The 11,537-nt window shown below is 40.0% G+C and overlaps 2 protein-coding genes across 5 annotated transcripts in view; one reads left to right on the top strand and one right to left on the bottom strand.

Moving 5' to 3' along the window:
- The window catches only part of LRBA (LPS responsive beige-like anchor protein), a 431,577-nt gene that overhangs the window by 190,951 nt on the left and 229,089 nt on the right, over positions 1-11,537 (bottom strand). For all 4 annotated transcript variants that reach the window (XM_030023944.2, XM_030023959.2, XM_030023952.2 and 1 more), the window contains 2 exons: positions 4,982-5,128; positions 2,209-2,345 (listed from right to left, as the gene is read on the bottom strand). In XM_030023944.2, the coding sequence (XP_029879804.1) occupies positions 2,209-2,345; positions 4,982-5,128 (284 nt within the window). The remainder of the gene's footprint in view (positions 1-2,208; positions 2,346-4,981; positions 5,129-11,537) is intronic.
- On the top strand, positions 5,123-6,790 carry LOC115345434 (myosin IC heavy chain-like). The gene is made up of 2 exons (XM_030024118.1): positions 5,123-5,854; positions 6,633-6,790. The coding sequence occupies exons 1-2, from the start codon at positions 5,367-5,369 to the stop codon at positions 6,700-6,702; spliced, it is 558 nt and encodes a 185-aa protein (XP_029879978.1). The 5' UTR covers positions 5,123-5,366; the 3' UTR covers positions 6,703-6,790.

Below are 11,537 nucleotides of genomic sequence, written 5' to 3'. Positions count from 1 at the left end.
CGGGCGACCCTCCCCAGCGGCAGGCGGGCACCCCCGGCTCCGGCCCCCGCCGGAGAAAGCAGGGCTGCTTTATCCTGAGCCTCTTCAACCCCGGGCATTAAAAGCCCGGGTGCGTTTTACAAGTTTCTTGTAGAGTCATCAGACCGCTTTCCCCCAGCGCTGATCTTGGCTCACCTGGCAAAATGGGTTTAGCCCGCGGGGCTATACCCTTTCCTTCTGAAAACAGCCCGGGGTACGAGTATAAACTCTGATCTTATCGCTGTTGATGCTATCTCTACGGCAGGTTTTTCTTCAGGAACTTGTCACAATGTTTTCTTTTCAGTAGTTTAGACAAATATACAAGGAACTTAAATTTATCAAACGGTGAAGCCTCATTAATTAAACAGGCCTTCTGAGCTACAGCGGATTAGGATTTTTTTTTTTTTCCGAGGGGCATTTTCTACAGCAGCTCTAGGCACCGATATCAAGGTACAGTAACTTCAGCAGAGGGTGGGGCAGGGAGGCGTTAATGCTTGAAAGCAAGCTACGTTGTAACCTTGTTTTTTAAAATAAAAATATTCAGATTTGATTTTTAGCCCCCCCCAAGAGACATTACAAAAAGTCTTTTTTCTCTTAAAACCTTCAGCTAAAGTAGCATCACAGGTAGAATATAAGAGGTGAAGCCTGTATTTCATGTAACCAACTCCTCCTTTTATAGGAACCCAAATAAAATCTCTCAGATAATCAAACTAGAATGCCTACTTACAGTTAAGAAAACAACCACTACCAAATACTTGAAAACAGGAGAAAAGAAAGCAAGCTGAATATATGTTCCATGTCAATGTCCCCATAAAACATGTAACAGGAATGGTAAGAATTAGTAACCGTACTTAAACGCCCTATGTGCTAAACATGGAAAACAAAAATGCAGAGTAACGCAGATCGGTAGAGTTTTCTCATGCTAATGCAATACAAAGCAGAACATTTCAGATGGAAAATGCAATATAGTAACATACCAAACTGTCTTTACATTTTATGTTTATATCCTTTTTACCATTAAATGTTTAAAAAAACCCAACACTCTGGAAGGAGTAAGCATATCAACATTTTAAGAGCTATCTCATGCTTGAAATAATTTCAAAAATACTGCAAAAATACTTCAGGACCAAAAGAAAAGTTAAATCTCATTTATGGTATCACATAAAAATCACAAACCTAGTTAATTACGTATATTAAATTCTAGTTCTAAGAATTTGAGAGCATTGTTTTTCAAAATAAATTTATTCCTTGATAGGATTTGATAATCCCAGCTTTCAGACCCACTGATGCCATTTTAAATAGAGACAAGAGCAATTTACTCAATAGGAACAAAGAAATGAACTGGCGCTTAACACACAAGGTATTCTCTACAGACAAGCAGAAAACCCCTACTTCTTCCAGTGACTTTTTTCCCCTTTACAAGGAAATTATTACCTTGTTTAATATTTAGAAAAACAAGAGCCACCACTGTGCTTAAATTGGGATGTGAGATTATTTACCAATCATGTCATACTTTTGAAATGTTGCTGTAATGCTGTAGAAAACATTCAAGTGCAACTTTATTAAGCTAATCGCACAATATACTGCCTTTGAAATAGGAATTTTACTGAACGTTACTTATTTTAAACAATGGACTAGTAATCAAGTAACTGGGAGCAAATAAAGTTTGTGGAAATTAGCAAGTCAGTTCAGAAACGTATTTTAAGAGGGCAATTATGTTTTCTGCTTAGGCACAATAAATAATAACAGGCCCTGTAAAATCTGTTATAGAATAATACGATACAGAAGCACTGAAAACTTACAAGTATAGGAAGTTTAGTGCTATGTTACACTGGCATTATATAAAATTAGGAAAGTAAAACAAAGCATTTGGGCTAAAAGCCTCGTTGAACTTTCCAGTATTCACACAGGCCTGTGATTCAAGATGTCTTTATTTAAGATGCCTCCCTGGAGCTTTATTCACAGCAAGCTAATTAACATTCAAGTAGGGTCGAATTGTGGGAGGGGGAGAAAAAGGAGAAGGAAAGGAGGTGTCACCTACGTGAAGTTCAATAACATATATGGTCAGTCGCAAACTTATTAAAGCAGGAACACTGCGGACCAATAGAGGTAAAGGAAGTCGAATGAAGAATTAAAGGTCTTGGGTAATTTGTCATCATCTCTCAGAGCTCAGGGTCAATGATCTCTTACCTTCGGGTCGATTTTCTTAAAACTGGGATCTTCTTCATCCACCTCAAAGTAGAGCTCAGAAAGAGTGATGGAAAGAGTGCCTTTCACTACTACTGAGGGTGCCACAAGCTGAGCTGGTGTGCTTAGGGCAACTGGACCTGCCAAAGAGTGAAAACACCAACAATATTCAAAACAGAAAAGAGCATGAGTGCAAATTATTTGCTTTTCAAGCCTAGAAGATTAAAATAAATAAAGCAAAGAGCATAGCTCTTCCTTAAAAAGCAAAACTCTTTTTATCCCGGAAAAGAACATATGTAATAGATTTACAGTGTCTCTGTGCTGCTGAACATTGAAGCAGCTACAATTGCAAACTGATGCATACATTATACATGCCAGAGCTGGCTTTAGCATGGCAGTATATAGTTTTTACTCAGACGCATTTTCTTTTCGAGAAACTTTGAGAGTTGCATACCTTCTGTTATATGCAGTACAGAGAGTGCGCACATGAACACTTAAAATCTTACTGTCAGATGTGTTCTTTAGGTACTGGAGAGTTTCGATAGCTTTCCACAAAGCTGAACATAGCAGTCAAGGCTCAAAGTTGTCTAACTGTAAAGTGTTCCCTCATGGATGCTAGAAATCTATTGTTTAGGCTCTATAACATTGTGTAACCTTAAGTAAAATGTTTTAAAGATGCTTTTGATTTCATGTTAAATATTGTTCAAGGATTCCATACAGTGTCAGTGTAGCTCAGGGACTGTGGGAGTAAACAGCCGGAGGGTTGGTTTCCAACTGAATGAATTTTTATTGGAATAATCACATCTCCACAGGGCTTATCACAGGGACAAATCAGACTACTACTGAAAACAATAGGTTCAGCATAGATCTGACACTGCAGAACCTATTATATAAACTAACACATACAGAAAGAAAACAGGTTAGGTTTGTCATCCAGCTGATTAAAAGGTAAGGAAATGAAGTTACTTGGCTGCAGTATTATCTGACTTTTGTAAAACAGTGGAAGATATGAAAGTGACATAGACAATTTTGTTTTAATAAAGCATCTATAAACGAGGTACACACGTTCAGGTAATCAACGTGAGAATAACTGACAAAAAATTCAGATGAATTGTCATTTCCATCGATTGTTAGGAGGGTGATGGTCCTTAATCTCGCATCAATCTCAATGTGTGCCACTAGGACAAAAGAAGAGATGCTCTGCTGAGATCAGAGCAGCTTTGCCCTCTATTCCCAACGTACAAATACATTGTGTTTACAGATGGGCATGAGATAGCTGTGGAACTGCCATGATTTCCCAAAGCTCACCCCCACAAATGGATGAAATAAGCAGCTATGTGTTCTTTTGCTGTCTCCCTTTGCCCTCTGTACATTAGCATGTAATCCAGAGGAGAAATAACATTTTTTCAATCACTCGCAGACATTCAATTACAGGGCAAGCAGACAGCTGCAGAAGCTGGGGCAGTCCAGGTCCTGTAGAAGACCCCTGACAATTTCCACTTCATTTCTAACCCACACCACTTTATTAGTGAGGATTACTTCTTAATCCTATTGCCATTGTCAAGATTATATAATTAAACTCCCCTTTCACCTCTATTACAGTATGAATGTATTACTCGAACCAATGAATGAATAATAAAGAGAAGGAAACACGGAGAAGGCTGTTGAGAAGGAAGCTCATGGTAGAAAGTGAAAAAAAGATTCACATACAGAAAATGCCATGCCATTATTCTCCCGTTACTTTATTTTACTTCGCTCTTCCTACACTGGTTTTCTTTTTTTCATTATGCTGCATTTTTAACTTTGCTTTAAAAAAAACTAGAGTGGAATGCAGTTCAGGGATAAGCAAACTGCCAATAAATAATCACTTCCAGTAATTTCACTGCATTATTTTATGTATTATATGTATCAATGTAAGATTATACTACTAGCTCCCAGGGAACCGGAATCATCCAAGAAATGACATTTTTCCCTAAAGTAAATGTACATGGGATACCAGCTGAGAAAGCTAAAGAACACAGAGAAGTTTGCATTTTCCCTGTAAAACCCACGTTCCTCAAATAACAATGGAGACGCTTTATAACTCCCAGTCCCTGAACCGAGGAAGTTACTCTGGTTTTACATTTTGAACTGTACAGAAATGGACCCGCTCCACTCAGGTTGAAACATCAGCAAAGGTTACATGTGACTGAGTGAAAATAATTAAGTCCAAAGATCTGAAGTACTATTTCTTCTTCAGAAAAAAAGAAGTGAAGTCTAGTAAGACTATGGTCTGTGGAGAAGGGACTTCAGTGGGGGAATGACAAAGGTTTTAAAGGAGTTAAATCCAGTGAGTGTACAGATCCTTCAAACCCAAGTAAATAACCAATACGTACAATTTTATAAACTCAGGAGAAAAACAAAGTTCTCCAAAGCCTTTAGCTAGAGACAACTTGCCCAATTGTCCACTAGGTCTAATGATTTGAGGAGTGGAATGAGGTCAAAAACAAAGGCAGCCCTTTTCAAGGTAGAGCTACTTTCTCTAAGGAAGGTGTCCTGGAATAGAGACAGCTACTGCAGAAGCAAGAAGATTATAAAAGCCAGAGAAAGAAAATGCACAACTCTCCTCAAGTAAACCCTCGGCATCTGAGGTGCACAGAAAATGATCTTAATGACCCAGTTATGGGAAGGAACAATTTATCAGTGTGCATCCCAAAACATGATTCACTGCAGAGCAGGGAAGATCAGAACTTAAATAGTAAAGAAGCTGAGGAGAAAATTAGATAGCTGAAGTTACCCGTTAAGTTCTCCACTTCTCTTTCCTCCATGAATGACATGATATCGTCGTCGCCTTCCAAGAGAATCTCACTTTCTGAGTTCTGATTTCCTAAAACTTGACTCTTGATGGACTGCTTTCCTTTAACAAGTATATCCTCATCAGGAGCTGAAATGAAAGAGATACAGTGCTGTCTGTCAGGTCTCAGAGGCAACAGTGACAAAGGAGTGTAATTTTTTTTTTTTTTTTTTTAATGAAAGTTCAGGAAGAAAACCATTCAGGACTAGCTGTGGGAAGTACCTGTCTTAATGCTGTGATGTTAGGACACATCTAGTTTTAATCCTATTAAGCCTGCTCAAAATTATCCAGAGCACACTGCAGCGTTTAACTCTACTTTCAAGTGTTTATGACCGAGGGGGAAAGGATTCAACAGACTCTCTTCCCCTGCAGCCTTCCTTCGGAAGTTGAGCTCTCCTGCTGGAGGCAGGTCCCGATCGCCTGGTGCGTTAACCTGACTCTCGAACCCAGGGTTCAAGCATCGGTTTGCTCTGGCAGCAGCAGGCAGAGACAGTTCCCCCGACAGGCAGGGGACCACCGCCGCGCCGAAACCAAGCACGCCCCGGAGAGACAACGCGGAGGACGCCCGGGTGGGCCGACGGTGGTAGGACGGTGCCCGGCGGGCCGGGAGCGGAAGGAGCCGCCCGGGGCCCACGCTCGCCGCGCCGCTCCCCGCGGGGCCGCCGCCGCGCCGGGACGGCAGCGGGGGGAGCGCAACAGGCCGACGGCGGCCGGCCTCGGACCGGCAAACCCGCAGCAGCTGGGGAAACGGGGCGGGAGAGGCAGGCGGGGAGGGGGCCGGCCCCGGGGGCTCGCCCACACGGCGGCACAAGTGAGGTACGCTGCGCCGGGCCACGGCTGGGCTCCGCTCCGCACCGCCCGGGGCGGCAGGCGGGGGCTTCCGCGGCGCAGGGCAGCGGGAGGCGACGGCAGCCCGGGGGGAAAGCCCCTGGGGGCGGGCTGCGCTCCCCGGGAGCGCGGAAGGCGAAGGGGCGGCCTCCCGCCCCGCTGGAGCGGCAGCCCCGGATCCCCGCCGCTCCCGTTAGCGACGGAGCCAGCCAGGAACGACGCGTGGGGTTCGTGAGGCAGAAAAGCACACACCGCGCCTCACAAGCCTGGGCGACAACGGCGGGGCGGGAGGGGGAAATCAGCCACCCGATCAGGGTTGGAGGCAGAGAAAAGCGTGCACCTGCTTCCAAGAGGGACAGCGAAACGGTACCCGGTCGTTACAGGGGACGTGTCTATGCTCACATCTGGATTTTCGGAATGGAAGAAAAGTAAACAAAAAGCTCGTTTAACCTGGAGCGCGTGTTTCACGCTCCACACGGTAACCGGGCAGGCGAGCGTGCCGCTGCCGTGGCTGAGCAGTGCCTCCCCCGCCCGGCCGGCCGCGGGCGCGGGGGGTGTTCCCCATCTCGTCTCGGCACCGCTAGGTCGAAATCTTTTTTATTTAAATTACAAACTCAAAGCAGCAGCGGGGGGGGAGAAGAGGCGATCGCTCACTCTACACGTAAGTTACCACTTGCTGTGGTAAAAGCCAAAAAACAGCAGTGTATGTGTTGTTTGGGGATTTTTTTTTAAGCTGAAAATAAAAATACTATTTCTTTAAAAATAGACTGAGAATGCCCATGGCCCAGCCGTGTTTGAAAAACATTCACCAAACACATCAGGACCAACTAACTTGAACACGTTACTCGTTGCTTTCTCTGATCGCTGCCGTACTTGATTTGAAGTTCCACTGGCTTACTTTAAAAATATGTTAATCTGCAAACATTTACAGAAGGCGGCAATTCCCCAGTGGCAATATATAAAGTTTAAATTGTTTAAGTAAATATATCCACAGAAATTGCAAATAATAAACTTTTCAATTAAGTGAAAACTAAAAAAGAAACACAAACAAACAAACAAACAAAACCCCCCAAACCACCAAATACCCTGGGTTTGGTTTAGGCCTTGAGCTTAAAAAATCCAAACAACAAAAATACGCCCCCAAAAACCAAAACCAAACCAACCAAACAAAAAAACACAAAGAAAAGGAAATTTAACTTGCCACAGAAAATAAAATGCAATTTATGCATGATCCTTTCTCCCCAACCAATAACTGCCACTTGTAACTAAGCCTTTAAAAAATAAATTACTGTAAAGCTTTAACTGCATTGCAAGATCACAAATTTTACTTTCTTCTAAAATGTGCTCGTGTAAATAATGATAACTCAGATTCTGGAGTTGTTCAATGTGAGTTGAAAACCTTGTCATGGAAAATATGCAGCTGATATTTAGAAAGGTTTTCCTGTAATTAACTCCCCCTTGAGGATTTTAAGTTAGCAGCAGTAAAATTACCAACAGTATACTAATATACACCACATGCACTGTTACTCAGTGGCCTACCAGCATTCTCTTGAAGATCAAAAAAAGTAAAAGAGAACAAAACCATCCCAGGGATAAAGTCAAGGATAATAAATTCTTTTTTTTTTTTTTTTAAATACAGGCAAACTGTATGTGTTGTTTCAAAAACTCCATCTGCATTATACATACCTGCCATTTTTGCTTCCTCTACTACAATCTATTTGTGTTATACTGAAAATGCTAATCTCAAACTAGCCTTCTACCTATTCTTATTTAAGACTGAATTGAGAGCCAAGATCAAAGCTTAATACTTTTATAGTTAGCACAACTTGTCCAAAATACTAGTGTGTCCTTCAGTCTTTCTTCTCATCTACCATCGAGAAAAAATAAAATCAGTACAGCAACTTCCACGCCAAAGATGGCTGGATAACAGAAATACACACCGCCTGCCTCATCTTTGTCACTTACTCAGATTTTCTTTCTTTCCCCAAGTAATGATATTATACTGATTCAAAAACATACATCTTATGTAACTGCCTTTTTCAATAAAAGATTTTAGACCATAAGTTATTTTAGTCCATTTTTGTAAATTTTTGTCATCTCTTTGCATATGATGTTAGTTACCCACATTTCCTGACATGCATGAAACATGTATACACACAGGCACAGGAAGATGCAGAGCCTGTCTACACATCTGCAGATACTAGCTACTGGAAGGCAATAAGACATCACACTCTGAACCAGAATCTGCTTCTTCTCTACTGACTTGAATAAAGCACTACACCTGCAACCAACACACACACACACTCACATGAGTATCTGTATAGAACTGAATATATTCCAGGTGGAGTCACCTATTTTCTGTATATAAACGCACTTACATAAGTGGGCCACGGTCTAGTTCTCTTTCTATATTTACTGATTAGAGATACATAGGATGGAACATGACATCGTGTGACATATTCAGTTCCCATGTATGCACATAGGTATATTACACTGGATTTCATATTTCAGGTCCCAAACCCTGCTCTGTCATCTGCTAACCCAAACTGCTCTCTGCCAGTCCTGTCTATTCTTGGCGTGACTGGAGCTTCTGGCTCCAATCCTGCAGATCTAAGCACGCGTTCACATACACCTTCTCAAGATCAAGACCTCAAAGCATGGCCTGTGTATTGCACAGGACATAACAGCCTGCTGGCAGAGTATTTATCTAGCACAGCAATTTCATTATTATAATTCTTCAGTGTAATTCCATGCAATCCTTCCCAAACTGCTCTGTAAGACCCAGTTTCTTCAAGCAGCTTTTTGCAAACAGATCTCTGCATCTGCAGAGTCTTATTTATTCCAGTTAAATCTCTGCAACACTTGGGTGTAAAAATAATAATTTAGTTTACGTTGCTGAACAAGCTTAAGGCATTCATAGAACGACAGATTATTTTAAATTGTTTGTCTACAACTTAACCTTACATGTGAAATACAATTTTTAAAAGCCATTTGAAAAATCAAGTATCGGAAAGCATGATACAGAAGATACTTACTATTACTTTTTTTTTTTTTTAATGTCTGGTAAACATATGGGGAAAAGCAATTCAGGGAAAAGATGCATTAAAACCCCCTTACTATCTATTTTTAAAAAAAAGGCTCCCAGAAGCCTCCTCTAGTCTTCCTATTTGTTTAAAAAGATAACAATGGAAAACACAACCACTTCCACATCAGATTTTTAACATATTATTTTTAAGACTTCTTTTTCATCGCCAGAGTTGAGGCAAAGAAAACCTACCAGTCGATTGCAATACTGTAGGTGACCAGCTGCTAGTCCTTTGCAGTCACAAAGCTCTGAACTCCACCTATTGCCTTGATGGAAATGCTACAGACTGTTTTAATCCCCTTCTCCCCAAGTTTTTAACAAATGTCAATAAAAAAACCCAAATCACTTGTTAAAAAGCTTGATAAGGTATTTTCTAGTAGCTAAAGATTCTCTCACAAAATACTGCATTTGGGGATCAATCTAAAAATACCACCAGGTTTAAAGTACTCAGTTTTTGCACTTTCACACCTATATAAGTATTTTGGTTTCATATCTAAACAATTGGTAAAAGGGAGAACAGAAAAGAGTTAACTCTTTCCACCCCAAACTTTTTCTACCTTCACCTCTTTTTCCTTCCCCCACTATACACTACTAGACTGACTTTTATAAATAGCCATTTTGGAAGGACTTCCCCCTCCGCCCCCTTTGAAAAATTACCTAAAGCCTTTTTTTCCCAAGCAAGTTAATGTGAACTAGGGAATGGCAATTAAATTGTCAGAATTAAAAAATTTGTTTTTAACTAGAAGGTAGCCAGAAGTATAGTCATGGGGCTGGTATTGATTGTCTGAACAGAGAACATTAGTCTTCAGGTATTTATTCTGCCACCTCTGCACCAGAGGTTCTCCTTCAAATCAAATCAATCCCTGGAAAAGATTGGTTCTTGCTACTAAGACACATAACTAGGCTGCAACAGAGCTGATTGTTGTTGTTGTTGTTCTCCTAGGTTTTACTGAACAATATCTAGGCTTCCGATTGTTTCTGAGTAATTTTCACAGTTGCAAATTGTGGTCTTTCCTAGACTGTGAGCTTTCTGGGGTGGAAAATATATCTGGTTTTATTTGAAAGACACTGAGCAGTTGATAATGTGTATCTACTAATGAAAAGTGTGCTAAAATCCATGCTTTCAAGCATGGTTACTGCAATAGTACTCTTCCGTTATTTATGCATTATTTTCCCCTGTCTCCCTTTTGGCAAAATCCCTTATGCCCAATTTCAGGTTTTGGTTTTGCTCTGTTTTGTTTTGACAAAAGCTTAAATAGGCAGTAGGGAACCTTTTATTCATTATTTTAAAATGCTTTTGCTTCAGAGACATGTAAAATTAATTGAAATAGAATAATTAATGATAAATTATTGATAAGAAATCGTAAAATACCAGGGCAAATGTTCTGCAAATTCTAAGGATATCTACATCATGAAAACAGGGCCTGAAAGTCTGGCTCCAAAAATCTGAAAATAATGGAATTTTCTAACCTGAAATTGGTTAATATTAAAAGTTTATAGATCAAGTGACCACTCCAGTTGACCTTTCTGACAACTGTACCTTCTGAGATTTAAAAAACCAAACCAAAACAATGAAAAAACCCCACCACCACACCAAAAAAACCAACCCCAAAACAAAACCATAAAAAAAACCCCAACAACCTTTGTATTCCTATACATTATATACAGTTTCCAATTGAACTTGAATTTGTACTTTGGTCATCTGTCTTACAACTTGCCCGTGGAAGGTCTGGGAACAAGACAGTTGCATACGTACGCACACTCAGTTACACCGATATTAATTATATGTATTTTCAAAAATCACATTAAATAATTACTTAAGGTAAACTAGAATATTCACTGGATAAAGAAACAGAATAGCAACAGATAACAAATGCAGTATGCAATTAAATTCAGAATAAAACACCACCAAGAAATAAGATATAATAGGAGCCTGATAAGGATGTCAAATTCTGAACAGAAAGGTGAACAGAAAACAATTAGCTCTATTTAAATTACCAGGGTTAGCTACCAGCTATGCCTATTAGCTACCTATGAAATACGGCTACTTTTATTCACTCTTCTTTTGTATTGACAAAAATTGTACTCCTGTCAATTACAAACTGAGTATGAGCCATAGCCCTTGAAATATGGCATGGATTAGTGAAAATATCCCATTACTATGGAAGATGAATAATTGTATTAGTGTATGTTTACTTATGGAAGAATTAGTTACACAAATATAGATAGGAGCTTTAAATATCTTGCAGTAAAAATAAAGATATTTTTCATTATTTTGATAAACAATATAAAGATTAAATATGAAAATATGAGTAGAATACATGAAACAGTGACAAGATCTATTTAATTTAAAGTACACATAATATTAAAGGAGGGCAGTTGTTGTTTATCCATGGAGCATTAAACAGAAAGAAACCTTGTGCCCTTAAAGTCCACGGCATAGAAACACCACACAGTATTAAGAACAAGCCTCAAAGCAAAAAATAGGTTAATTAATTCTACATCTTGTTCCTCTTTCTATAGTCAAAGATGTAGGGCTCTACGAACATTGCTTTCAGATCACTTTATTGACTATTCTCCGTACGG

The sequence above is a fragment of the Aquila chrysaetos genome, chromosome 1, assembly GCF_900496995.4.
Source record: "Aquila chrysaetos chrysaetos chromosome 1, bAquChr1.4, whole genome shotgun sequence".
NCBI lineage: Eukaryota > Metazoa > Chordata > Aves > Accipitriformes > Accipitridae > Aquila > Aquila chrysaetos.
This window is presented reverse-complemented; position numbering and strand designations above follow the sequence as displayed.

Coding starts and splice junctions, on each gene's coding strand:
- LOC115345434 (XM_030024118.1), top strand. CDS start 5,367: ATGACCGAGGGGGAAAGGATTCAACAGACTCTCTTCCCCTGCAGCCTT. Junction 5,855..6,632: donor CACACGGCGGCACAAGTGAG/GTACGCTGCGCC, acceptor CTTTAAAAATAG/ACTGAGAATGCCCATGGCCC.